Source organism: Myotis brandtii, unplaced genomic scaffold (genome assembly GCF_000412655.1).
Source record: "Myotis brandtii unplaced genomic scaffold, ASM41265v1 scaffold83, whole genome shotgun sequence".
Taxonomy (NCBI): Eukaryota; Metazoa; Chordata; class Mammalia; order Chiroptera; family Vespertilionidae; genus Myotis; species Myotis brandtii.
Genome location: NW_005371371.1, coordinates 3,469,914 through 3,484,043, shown reverse-complemented (window position 1 = coordinate 3,484,043; position 14,130 = coordinate 3,469,914). Strand labels below are relative to the sequence as shown.

At 38.3% G+C, this 14,130-nt stretch overlaps 1 protein-coding gene across 1 annotated transcript in view; it reads left to right on the top strand.

Annotated features, from left to right (window-relative positions):
• MYO16 (myosin XVI) overlaps window positions 1-14,130 on the top strand; it is a 449,416-nt gene that overhangs the window by 253,105 nt on the left and 182,181 nt on the right. The window contains exons 22-23 of the mRNA XM_005884469.2: window positions 5,714-5,866; window positions 9,871-10,071. Of these exons, the coding sequence (XP_005884531.1) occupies window positions 5,714-5,866; window positions 9,871-10,071 (354 nt within the window). The remainder of the gene's footprint in view (window positions 1-5,713; window positions 5,867-9,870; window positions 10,072-14,130) is intronic.

Sequence of the window (14,130 nt, the reverse complement as noted above, 5' to 3'; positions counted from 1 at the left end):
AAAGATAAGTGTCATATAATTTGGACATTTCTTGTACAATAGAGAATCGGCCACTAATGTTCTTATTTTGGAATCCTTTATTAGATTACTTTTTATTGTTTCATACAGTAACATACATCACCTTATATTTCATGGCTTCAGCATTTACTTCTGGAGCAATCTATTTCCTAAAATATATTATATTTAGGTACACCTTCCATAACTACTTTTAAATCAAGCCCCTGAGATAGAAGATCTATTTGTGTTATCTTAAATGATTTAATGTACTTTTTAAAATCAAAAATTAAAATAATTACAGTGGTGTATATCTTATAATCAAAGAGAACATTTTTAATGGTTCTATTCCATAATGGAGTAATTCATTTTCTGTAAGTATTTCACCCCACATTTAACAATCTTTATTAATTTTTAGTAAAAAATTACTTTAGCATTAGGGGGTTGAACACATTACTAGATTAGTGGAAAACCTCGAAATATTTTTTAAGCAAAGTGAACTAAATTTTAAAATTTTCTTTTTTTCTTTGCTCTCAAAATAATTTTCAGAACTTTCTGTTTTTGATTATTATTAAAATGAGAGTGACAATTAAATGTTTTTCTTTCACAGTGGGGATACTACTGTGGACAGATGTACACAGTTTTATGGAAAATGATTTGTGTTTCCAGAATCATTCCTAGATATAAACACAGCTATTAATCTACTGATACCACTTAGTTTTGATGAAAAAATACAAGAGGATGAATGTGCTAGACTGTAGGAGTTATAAGGAAGTACATATGTTTCTGTATTCCATCCCTCCCTTTGCTAGCCATAATATACAGAATTTGTTGGTCTGTATTCATATTCAGTTGTTTTTGCCTCGACAACCAAGCATTTCAAGTTAAATTTTCTATATGCTATGTTCTCACCTGAAGTGACTATAGTTCTAGCATTTTTTATATTCAGAGAATTAACCAGTAAAAGTGCAAGTTTAAGAAACATTTAGTTTTAAATATATAAAACTTCCAGGTTTGTGTATAACTCATGAAATCTAATTGTCAAGAGGCAGGGAGGAAAAGTTCTATATCTACTGGCCATGTCAGTTAGAAATAAGAAAATTCAAGTAATTCCAGATATCATGGATGGAGGGCTAGGAAGAAGAAAATGATGCAAAGAGTGATTCTAAGTTTAAGAAAATTCTCTCAATTTTATTTTATTTTATTTTACTTTATTTTATTTTTTAGGTTTTACAATAACTTCCAAGACAGAACCATTGTGGTGTGGTTCATATTCTACTTTTCACTTAGATTTTATTTTCTAATTGAAAGCAATAGGGAAGCTAATTCAAACTATAGGCATTTATTTATCATCAAATCACAGAAACCATTTTTTCAGTGTGAAATAGAAGTGCAAAAAAGTATTGGAAATAAGGGCAATAGTCCTGGGTCATCATTTCTGACCTGGAGCTAAGAATTATATTTGTTACTTTTTGGGTGTCAAGATATGCTGTATAGATAAGTCTTATTTTTAATAAAGTTACTTAAATTTTTATTTAGTGTATTTCTTCTTTATTGATTATTCTCTATCTATTATCCTATATAATAGGTTAATATGATGCAAATCGACCAAATGGTGGAAGGACTGGTTGCTATGACGTGCACTGACCACCAGGAGGCAGATGCTCAATGCAGGAGCTTCCCCCTGGTGGTCAGTGTGCTCCCACGGCGGGAGCGCCGCTCAGCCAGAAGCCCAGAAGCTGGGCTCAAGGCTGGGAGAGCATCGGTGGTGGTAGGAGCCTCTCCTGCCTCCACAGCAGCGCTAAGGATGTCCAGCTTAGGCAGTTGGACATCCCCCGAGGGCTCCCGGACTGTGAACCTTGCACCGGGCCTCTAGTGTCTATACTAATAAAAGGGTAATATGCTAATTAGACCGGACATATTCCAGTCGACCCCCCGAATATCCTTCCGGACAAAGCCGTGGCTGCAAGAGCCGAGGCAAGCTGCCAAGGCTGGGTGGGCCCATCGCAGAGCCCTGGGCAGGTTGGTAGGGCCTCCCTTTATGCAGAATTGATCAAAAAGCCCTGACAGGGTGGGCAGGGTGGACAGGGCCTCCCTGTGGGCAGCAGTGGGGCCCATCCAGAGTCCTGGCCGGGTGGGAAGGGTCTCCCTCTGCTCTTCCATTGATCCCAGAGCCCCAGAATGGTGGGCAGGGATGAATGGTGGAGCCCAGGCCGAGTGGAAAGGGTCTCCCTCCCTGTGTGGTGTTTCAGTTGCCCTGTCCCATTCTGCCCCCGAGGGTGGACAGGGCCTCCCTGTGGGCAGCAGTGGGGCCCATCCAGAGTCCCGGCCGGGTGGGAAGGGTCTCCCTCTGCTCTTCCATTGATCCCAGAGCCCCAGAATGGTGGGCAGGGAGGGCCTCCCTGTGGGCAGGGATGAATGGTGCAGCCCAGGCTGGTTCCATTGATCCCAGAGCCCCAGAATGGTGGGCAGGGATGAATGGTGGAGCCCAGGCCGAGTGGAAAGGGTCTCCCTCCCTGTGTGGTGTTTCAGTTGCCCTGACCCATTCCATACCGGACTCTTGTGATAGCCTTGGACACCAAGGGCCTGCAATCATTTTGAGCTTTAGCAATCATGTTGAGATTAGCAGGGTGATGAGATTAGCAGGGTGATCCCTCTCGAAATCTGGGACCGCTGGCTCCTAACTGCCTGCCTGCCTGATTGCCCCTCACCCCTCTGCCTGCCTGATCGCCCCTAACTGCTTCTGCCTACCTGCCCCTAACTTCTCTCCCCTGCTGGCCTGATCGCCCCTAACTGCCCTCCCCTGCCAGCCTGATCTCACCCCAACTGCCCTCCCCTGCTGGTCTGATCTCACCCCTAACTGCTCTCCACTGCTGGCCTGATTGCCATCTTGTGAGGGCGTGAAGGTTAATTTGCATATTACCTCTATATTATATAGGATAAGATGGGGGAAACTATGACTTACATTTGCCTTTAAACTATTAATACTATACTAAATATATTTTATGGTAATTGAGTATGGGTGCTAGAGGCATAAAATAGAAAGCTGTAACACCCCTAGTAGAAAAGTTACTGTTTTCCCCAGAAACAACATTCTAGTCACACCTTTGTTCCAGAAACCCTTCCTCCCAAAGACCAGTGTTCCACAAAGGTTGGTTTAAGGACAACCTGCATTAGAATTACTTGAAGGGCTTGTTGCAAATGCAGATTTCTGGGTCCTACCCTAGATCTGGGGAATTAGAATAGTGAGGGTTAATTTCTAGGAATATGCATTTTATCTTAGTAAAGTTTTTGGATAGAGGCCTTAAACTACTATTTTTAAAAGTTTTATTGAGGTATAATTAACATAATAAATGCACATATTTAAAGTATACAGTTTGATAAGTGCTGACATATATACAAACCTCTGAAAGCACGAACACCACCAAGATAATGAACACATCACCCCACAAAGTTTCCTCGTGCTTTTAAAAATACATATTTTTATTGATTTCAGAGAGGAAAAGAGAGGAAGAGAGAGACAGAAACATCAAAGATGAGAAAGAATCATTTAATGGCTGCCTCCTGAGATTAGGTTCTGATTGGTTGGTTTCTATGCCAGTCAGCATCAAAAGCTCCACCTCCTAGGCAGCCATTGGCTCCTTGCAGTTCACCCAGATTTGGTTCTGATTGGTCAGTTTCTATGACAGTCAGCGTCAAAAACTCTGCTTCCTAGGCAGCCATCTTGTGAGGGCATGAGGGTTAATTTGCATATTACCTCTGTATTATATAGGATAAGATGGGGGAAACTATGACTTACATTTGCCTTTAAACTATTAATACTATACTAAATATATTTTATGGTAATTGTGTATGAGTGCTAGAGGCACAAAATAGAAAGCTGTAACACCCCTAGTAGAAAAGTTACTGTTTTCCCCAGAAACAACATTCTAGTCACACCTTTGTTCCAGAAACCCTTCCTCCCAAAGACCAGTGTTCCACAGAGGTTGGTTTAAGGACAACCTGCATTAGAATTACTTGAAGGGCTTGTTGCAAATGCAGATTTCTGGGTCCTACCCTAGATCTGGGGAATTAGAATAGTGAGGGTTAATTTCTAGGAATATGCATTTTATCTTAGTAAAGTTTTTGGATAGAGGCCTTAAACTACTATTTTTAAAAGTTTTATTGAGGTATAATTAACATAATAAATGCACATATTTAAAGTATACAGTTTGATAAGTGCTGACATATATACAAACCTCTGAAAGCACGAACACCACCAAGATAATGAACACATCACCCCACAAAGTTTCCTCGTGCTTTTAAAAATACATATTTTTATTGATTTCAGAGAGGAAAAGAGAGGAAGAGAGAGACAGAAACATCAAAGATGAGAAAGAATCATTTAATGGCTGCCTCCTGCACACCCCCTACTGGGGAGTGAGCCTGCAACCCAGACATGTGCCCTGACCAGGAATCGAACCGTGACCTCCTGGTTCATAGGTTGATGCTCTGAGCAACACTGGCCGAACTCGTGCTTCTTTTTTATTACCTTTCTCTGTTATTTTGATTTATATAAATTATCCACCTTTAGTTATTTTCAGGGAGTTATGGAATTCTAAATATTTCTAAGTGGCTTTTAGATTTTACCTAGTGTAACAGTGGTTACGTTGCAGGTGGGGGAACATGATGGTCTGTGAGACTGAGTGAGTTCATTAAGAAATGGGTGTAGATAGGGAAGAAACAAGGCTGGAGCACTGAGCCCTGGAACACCAGGATGGAGTCAAAGAAGGACACAGGAGTGGCTAGTGAGGTAGGGGGTCGAGAATGATGTTCTGGAAGACGGGTGAGACGGTGATCCAGGGAAGCGGAGGAATCGTTGTCACATATGGCAGGCATGTCAAGGAAAGTGAACACTGAGGATTGAACATTGGATTTAGAATTGCACTCATCACTAGTGGCTTCCACAAAAGCAATTTTAGTGGTACCAGGGAGGCAAAATTTTATTACACTGTTTTCAGTATTGGGAAGGAGAGGAATTGTAGATAAGGAGACACTCTTTTGAGTTGTTGTTGTTGTTATAAAAAGAAAGTAGAAAAGTAGGAGAGTAGCCTAGAGGGAAGTAAGACTTTATTCTGATTTGGTTTTTTTTCTTTTTTAAAATATGTTAAGATAATTTTTAAGATTAAGAAATTAAAACTAAGGTTAAAAATAACATCTTTGTTTCCTGATAGGAATGAAGAAAACAAACATTTGGGAAAATGTCAAAAATTTTTCAGATAAAGGACATAGTTTCTGCAATAGAATGCTTAGGCCGGTTATTCTTTCTGAAAGAAACCCATTTTCTCTTGCACCAGAAATGAGGAGGCAAGAAATTCTTCTCCTTTCCCTGGGATGTCACAGTCAATCCAGCTTTTATCTTCACTTGTTGACTACAGACCAAATATTTATTGGAAATATTTTTCATATCCTCAAATATATTTTAGACTACAAATTTTTAAGTTAATGCTATAATTATACTTGTTGTTTTTAACATTCTTTAAATTAAATAATCAGACAATGTATCCAGTGGAACTCCTTATTTTGGCTTTTCAACAATACTGCAATGCTTTATCTTGATAGACTAATTGGTGTTCAATGTTCTTGAGTCAATATTTCACCAATCTGAATCTGTGTTGTAGAAAGAGTGGATCTGCATGGCCATATTATCTTGTGAATTGTTTTCTTTTTCCCATAATAGCTTTGTGTCAACATGACCAATGAGAAGATACACCACTATATCAATGAAGTGCTTTTTCTACACGAGCAAACAGAGTGTGTACAAGAGGGAATTACCATGGAAACAGCTTATTCTCCTGGTAACCAGACTGGAGTTTTGGATTTTTTTTTCCAGGTATTCATGTAATATAATTAGTGACTTTACAGAATACTAGTACATGCATTTAGATATGTAGGAGACAATTTTCTTTAAGAGACCTTATTTTTGAGATATCTTTCTATGTGAGACTCTATGTATTTATAATCTTTCAAAGTCAACTGAGGAGCATGTTACCTTTTTCTGAAGGGGTATTTGAAGGTTTACTAATTCATTGAAAGAACAAGATATATTAAATCATTCTGTTATAAAAATATTCACATTTATTATATTACTAAACTCTCCTTTTGGCAAATGCTCAATGAGCAAAATTTATATTTTACTAGTTAAAATAACATGTAAGACTAATAAGATCATAACATAAATTCAGAATCTTTTTTATTTATCTTTAAAGTTTCTAAATTTAAGTATGAAAAAACTGGTAGAAAAATACATATGCATACCTCTTAGAATATCGGCAAGTGTTTATAATTATCTTTGTTTCTGCCTTGCAATGCAAGAATCTTTGCCTCAATATTTCTATTATATAAACAAAAATCTGTCATATAAGTAGCAACCCCTATCTACTAATATAGGATTATGTAGATTTACCCATAATATCTCTAAAACACATGAACATTGTTTAAAATTGATAACATTCAGCTACTGAAGAGAATAGTATTTAATTTTCTACTCTTACTTATAAATCTTTTATGTGTTTTTAATATGGTAAAATACTCTTGTTCTGTTACCAACTTGTCAACCTATTTTAAACATTAGAAACCTTATTTCTCCAGAAAGCCCTCCCTCATCATGACATACATAAGTACATAACTTATTTGAGATTTTAAAAATATCTTCAAACTGACAGCAATATATACTTAACTATATATGAAGAGCTTCAGTACCCCCACCCTCATTGTCATTTGCTGCTATATCATTAACTGCTATACAGTGGTCAGCTGAATGATGTTTCTTCTATCTCTTTGGCTGTCATCCCTGAGGCTTCATCTTTGGAAAGATAATTTCAATAGTAGGGCCCTTATCAGTATGAGTTGGAAATGAGAGTGGACATTTCTGGCTGCTGCTTTTCTTTGCTACCCATACAAATGTAGTGAAAAAGCATGCTAAGTGTAGGGTGAAATACACAGGTCTGTATGCCAGGCAAGCATATACCCTACAATACAAAAGAAGCTTATTGTTTCCTTTCTCACAACCTTCAATCTTCCCCTACTCACAAATATTTCAAGTTTTGCATAGGCTGTATTTATATTTCAATGAACATATATTTGTCTTATGTCCCTGAGGGGAGGGGTCAATCCAGATTCTTCCCAAATTCTCCAACTGTCTAGTACAGTTTGTCACACACAGTGTTGCTGCTTTTTGTTATTATGGTGAAAATGCATATGATAACCTGTCACATACAGAGGAACAATTCATTCTCTCTTAAGCCTTCACTTCTGAAGGAATTGAAAGGTCATTAATCCCTCTTTGTGACTTACTTCTCCATGTTCTGTGTTCTTCTTTTATGCATTTTCCTAATGCAGCAAGTTTTCCAAGTCAGTAAGTTTGATCATCGCTGTTTTTTCATGGCTTTCTAGCAAATGTTCAGAAAATGCAGCCCATGTGAACTTGAAAAAGTTTTTGGAGACAATACAAATTATAATGCTTTAAAAATGTATCTTGTTGGTAACCAACCACATCATCCTTGCAAAATATAAAATATCATCTTGCTTTTGGAGCAGAGTAGATTAGCTCCTTTAGAATTAATCACTTCCCTTAAACTAATTGGGGCCTTGTCTTTGATTTACTTACCCATCCATTAAAGGCTTTATCAAAGGAACAAAAATTCTCACCTTCAAAGGAGGTCTGTCACTGCCCCTGAAATAAGGACACACTTTCACACAATCTTTAAGCAGCCCGTTTATCCCTCACTGCGTGTCTGTATGCACTAGCACTTGTGAGTGTTTGTCTGTGGGTGTGTTTAACAGCAGATAGAGAGGGGACTTCAAGTTAATAGATGAAGGAGCAGCTTCTGAAAGTGTAATATCACACTTTATTTTTAACACTTTCTTTGTTGTTGTTGTTTCTTTGTTTGTTGTTTTCTGTTAATCCTCACCCAAGGGTATTTTTTTCATTGACTTTTAGGGAAAGTAGAAGAGAGGGAAAGACAGAAAGAAACATGGATGTGAGAGAAACACATCGATTGGTTGCCTCCTGCATGAGCCCCCACCAGGGCCTGGGCAGGGGAGGAACCTGCAACCAAGGTACATGCCCTTGAAGAGAATTAAAACTGGGACCTTTTGGTCCGCAGGCTGATGCTCTATCCACTGAGCCAAACCAGCTAGAGCTAATATCACTGCTTTACTTACTCATCAGCAAAGAGGTTGCTACAAATCGAAATAAAGATCTTTTAAAAAATTTTTTTTAAATAATCCAGACAGTACTCATCCTAAACAAACTTCTTACATTGAGTGTTTTTTAAGGCCTCTCCTCACCCATCTGTATACCTATATATTTTTAACATTTTTTCACCTCTGTGCTATTCATTATGGGGACTCTTTATGGGGTCCCTGGCCACACTGAGATTCTTGTGATGTATCATGCAGAACTGCCTGCTAGGATAACACTCCTTGTAATGGACTTTTTTCTCCAAATTTCCTTATTGAAAAGCGTTTTTGTGTTGATAAGAACTGTCTCTCCAGGTGTTCTCGGTAATTTGCTACGGTGGTGAACTTGCTTTTTGCAGGCATTTCCAGTTCCTTCATAGTGCATTTCCACCTCATTAGTTCTTCTTCCTTTTCCTTCCCGGAAGGCCATTGGCTGCTCCTTCTAGAGATGGCCCTCTAGTTGCCAGATGTCTCCAGAAGGGCACTCCTGGCGTGTGTGCCTCCACCAGGTGGAGGTCCTTCCTATATCTGCCACTTTCAACCTTTGTTCCCCAAGTGTGGCACCAGAATGATCTCAACTTTTGCAGCCCTCAGACAACTGTATACCATCTTTGGGTTATCTGTAGCATGAGCAGGAGACTCTGAAAGGCATAACACAACTAAAATATTCATGACACAAAAAATGGCTTTCTGTTGTCCAAATAAATGACATCGGGTAAGGCCAGTGGTAGTATGGTTTAGTTACCTCAAGTCAAAATAAAACTGAAATTGCTATGAGGACCAATATAGATCTCCTCATTTTCTGAGAAGGATTCTTTTTTTATGGTATTCATACTTCAAAAAGCACACTGATTTGATATGAGGAATTAAGACAGACGATAGACAGAATAACGTAAAGAAATAATAGCCCTGGCCCACATGGCTCAGTGGTTAGGATGTCGGCCTGCACACAGGAGGGTTGCAGGTTTGATTCCTGCTCAAGAGCACATATCTGTGTGTGGGAGATTGCAGTATCAGAGGTGGGAAAGTTCTTTAAGCAGTATTTTTCTTCATATAAGATTAATTTTATATTGTTGCCTACTATATGACTTTATTTTCCTTACTTGGCACAATAAACTATCAGACATTTAATTCAATTTTATAAGTTATAAGCTTCAAGCTTTCTTTTCTCCTAAGTCTAAATATTGGAATATGATAGAGTCACTTATACTTCCCACTGAATGAGATTTTGTCATAATTTTAATGGCCAACATCACTGTAGGTCTTGGTTTTTGATAACTAACTTGTCACCATAAGTATGAAGTATTTGACATGGTTATAGTTCAAGAAGAATTGCAACTTTCCTGTAGTTGGAAATTTAATTTTCTTTTTGAGATGAGATTATACTTTTTAATAACTCCAGTGTTTTAGTGTTATTAAAATATACTCTTTAATTTTTTTTATTCATTGCTCTAATTAATAAATACTACTGAGGGCCTACATTACATCAGAGTTTTGATTCTAACAGTGAGCAAAAATAGATGTGTGTTAAAAGTAAAGACATTTATTTTCTGAGTGCTTTATATGAAATGATGAAAATATAAAGGATCATTCATGAATAACAAAAATACCAAATTGAGTAACAGAAGAAAAAAAATTCTTCTTAACTTTCAGAAGCCATCTGGATTTCTCTCTTTATTGGATGAAGAAAGTCAAATGATTTGGTCAATGGAAACAAACCTTCCCAAAAAACTACAAAGTCTCCTTGAATCCTCAAATACAAATGCAGTATATTCCCCCATGAAGGATGGGAATGGGAATGTTGCCCTCAAAGATCAAGGCACAGCATTCACTATTATGCACTACGCAGGACGGGTAAGTTCAAAGTTAAGTACGTAATTTATCATATGCACTAATGGACCAAAGGTCTTAAGGACAAGCTTTAAAGTTTATGATATTTTAGAGTTTCTTTTAATAAATAGAAGTTGGGTGAACAGCCCACAAACTTTTCCATTTCTAAGTTCTTTTCTTTTAGCCTGGTAAGGAGTTAGTACGTCTTTAGAATGTGGGTGATGAAGCATTCAGTATGATCCTTCTCCTTCTCATCATGTTTTGAGAATTACAACTTAATATGAGCAAAAGACACCTGGATTTCATACAAAGAGCTCTGATGTGAACTGTGGGATATTTTCATAATCCAAACAAGCATTGGACCTCTGAGTTTACTTACCCTTAAAATAGTTTTTAGTAGTATTTTTCTTAAAGCATGTCAACCTAAGAAAGCAACTCCCAGATCTCTTAATTCCCTAGCCAGCTTGGGAAAATGTGTTTCTTTCTTTAAAACCTTCAAGGAATCACTCTTACCTGCCTGAAAAATTGTCACACTCCCCAGGCTAGGCTTCTATTAGACTACTCCAGGCTGATACCTCTCTTTTTTTTCATGACTCACCTGTTACAACTGCCCTATACAAAACCTCTGTGCAGGTTTTTTTCCTAATCCATTCACTGTTTCCCTACATTCCTACCCCTACTCCCTTAAACTCCCTCACATTCAAGCTTAAAATAGCCCCCTTATCTTCTTCACAGGGTCAAATTGTATCCATATTTTAATACTTAGAAGCACATCCCACTTATCGTTGGTCCAGCTTCCATTTATAGTTAATGTCTTCTATTCTTATATTTGTGGCCCTCAGGTATCCCCTCCTCCCCAATTTGGCACTTAGTACAAATTCCATATTAGAGGGTGAACTCTACTCACTCTCTCACACTCAGTGCATTGCATTCATTTCAACCAGTGTTTACTGAGTCTCTACACGCCAAACCCAGAGCATTAGAGAATCAAATGGGAGTAAAACATATTCCTTGCCCTCAAATATCTCATGGTCAAATAAGGAAAAGGTAAGTTACCCAATAATTATGATATAATTTGTTTATAATAACATTAGTAATATTAACAAAATTCTATAGTACCACAGATAAAGAAGCAATTATTTAGCTTAAAAAAAGATATAGAAATGTTTTCTAGGGAAGTGAAATGTGACTTAAGCCTTTAAGGCTAAATTAGAGCTTACTAAGATTAAAAGGGAGGGACATTCCAGTAAAGACATGGACTTTTGCAAGTGAATGGCATGTGTAACACTCAGAATTCAGTTGCATATGACAGAATCCATTCTAGCTGTTCAAGCAGGAAGTAACTTTAGTTCAGGAAAATCATTCCTGGGAGACTGTAAGTTGAACTTTTGGAAATGACCTTAAGTAAAATCACACCACACGACAAGACTACCGATATAGTTATGTCCTCGTCTTTGATCAGGAAGTCCCCACCCATATGGAGAAGCTGCTGCTACAGGTACTGACTGTTATTTAATGTTATCAACTATACCAGTTAAATACCCAAACCCTGGTACTCCACATGGAAGAAGTCAGTGACTGGGACTGGAGATTTCCACTGCCAGAGAAAAACAAAACCTCTGCATGACATGCTTACCAGTAAAACCGCAGAGGCAGCAGATGTGTGGCCTCCATCACTTCTGCCTTCTGAAGCCTGTGCCATAGTGCTGGACTGGTGGATGCTACAGAACAATCAGATTCTAGCTGTAAGGGATCCCGGAAGGGGAACTTGCCTGCTTTTCGATGTCTGCAGTATATGAAAGCAACTAAAATGAAGGTGGCGTATCATTCTGCCATTTCCACCCACATCATAGTTGGGAAACAGTACAAGAATTTCAGTTAAGTCTATTGAAAATGTCCGTAGAAAAGTCTAAAAAGACTGCTTTGGCCAAGTCAGGAATAAATATGTATGTACTGTTCAGAACTTTGTCCTCTCACAGTATTCATTCATCACATGTTTTCAGACAGGGTGGGGTGAAGTAAGAAAAACATGATATAAGATGGATTGAGGAAAAAAAGGACGGGGGGCGGGGAGGCTATGGAAACACTCAGGCAAGGACTGAGTGTGAGCAGTGGCTGGGGAATGCAGAGGAGGCATTCTTAAGGAAGGGGCTGGGGACAGAGACTGACTGGGTTTGAAGAGCAAGGGAGGACACGTAGCTTGAAATAACACTGAGGTTTCTCACCCCCTGTATGGTTATATTGTGCCAAATGAGAGAAGAAATCCCGGAGAATGAGGCAGCTTGAAGGAAAGATATTCTGTTTTAGATGTTTTGAATTTGAGGTTTTAATGGAAGTCCCAATAGGATGCTGAAAATACTTGACGCTGGGATGAAAGACTTTGGTTTTTAGAAATGCAGTCATATTTTTGGAAATGTGTATCTTGATCATTTCGCCCAGAAAGAACATGGAGAAAAGAGAAGAGTCAAAGAAAGGGAGGAGGAGCAGGAGGCAACAGGAAATGCTCCTGGATGCGACAGTGAGGCCCAGAGCATCTTTGTGAGAAGTTACAGTAGAATGATGCCAAAGGAAGGCTTGAGTAGTTAAGGGATGTGGAGAGAAAGTCAGTGGAAGATTTTATATATAACAACTAGAGGTCCAAAAGCACAAAATTCATGTACTGGAGGGGGAGGCGCCCTCAGCCCAGCCTGCACCCCCTAGCAGTCCAGGACCCCTCAGGGGATGTCCGACTGCCGGCTTCTTCCCCCTAGTGGTCAGTGCACATCATAGCGACCGGTCATTCTGGTCATTCGCCTTAAAGGTCACTGGGCTTTTATAGGATAGATAACATTCCCAGAGTAATTTCTTTTGTTACCATGTTTCTCTTTTATTAGTGTAGATAACATTCCCAGAGTAATTTCTTTTATATTTGAGAGGAGTGTGTGTGTGTGTGTGTGTGTGTGTGTGTGTGTGTGTGTGTGTGTGTTTTACATATTGAGTTGTTTCCATCTCCTGGATGTGTGTGTGTGTGTGTGTGTGTGTGTGTTTACATATTGAGTTGTTTCCATCTCCTGGCAACTCTATGATGAGTGATGTCCACAATGTCCTATCCTCAACAGCCTTGCCCAGCTCCTGTAGATTCATGCCTGTGGCTTCTTTTATGGAACCAATCCATTTTATATTTGGCCATTCTCTTCCTTTTGCCTTATATTTTTCTCAGCATTATATAGTCTTTTCCAAAGAACTCTGCCTTCTCATGATGTGCCTGAAGTAGGACAACTTCAATTTTGTCACTTGTGCTTCCAGCAATGTGTTAGGGTTCATTTGCTCTAGGACCCACTTATTCGCCTTTCTTTCCAGCATCTGCAGAGCTCTATTCCAACACTATGAATCATTTTTATGCCTATCAGCCTTCTTCACTTTCCAACGTTCGCATTTGCTTTTAGTAATCAGAAATACAAGGGTGTGGATGATCTTAGGGTTGGTCTCTAAGGACACATGTTTACTCTTGGTGATCTTTCCTAATTCTCCCACTTAGCCTTTAAAAATTCTTTATGACAATAGCAATCTTTTAGTCCAGTATTCAGATTGTTAAATCTATATTTTCTTTATATTATACATTTATTGAATTTATAGGATTTAGTTGAAAAATTACAATAAGATATAATTAATGATTTTGGAAAATTATTTTCCTGTAAGTTTCATGAGATCCATCTTAAGTCAGTATATACCTGACCTGCCTTGTAAATTTGTGTTTATATCTTGAAGAGGTGTTTAATAAATGTCAATTGTGTTAACTTGAATGGAATCCAGCTTTGGAATAATGTTATTTAATTATTTTGTTTGCTTTTAAAATTTATTCTAGAAGCACTTAATGAAATTTCAATTTCAATTTTTTTTACAACCCTCAAGACAGAGCTTGCTTTTATTTTTTAAGGACTTGACTTTTATATCCAAATAACTTTTTTTCTTTATTTATTAAGGTATTACATATGTGTTCTTACCTCCCCCATTGTCCCCCCCACGCCCCCAGTCATGCCCTCACCCCTCTGGTGTCTGTGTCCATTGGTTAGGCTTATATGCATGCATACAAGTCCTTTGGTT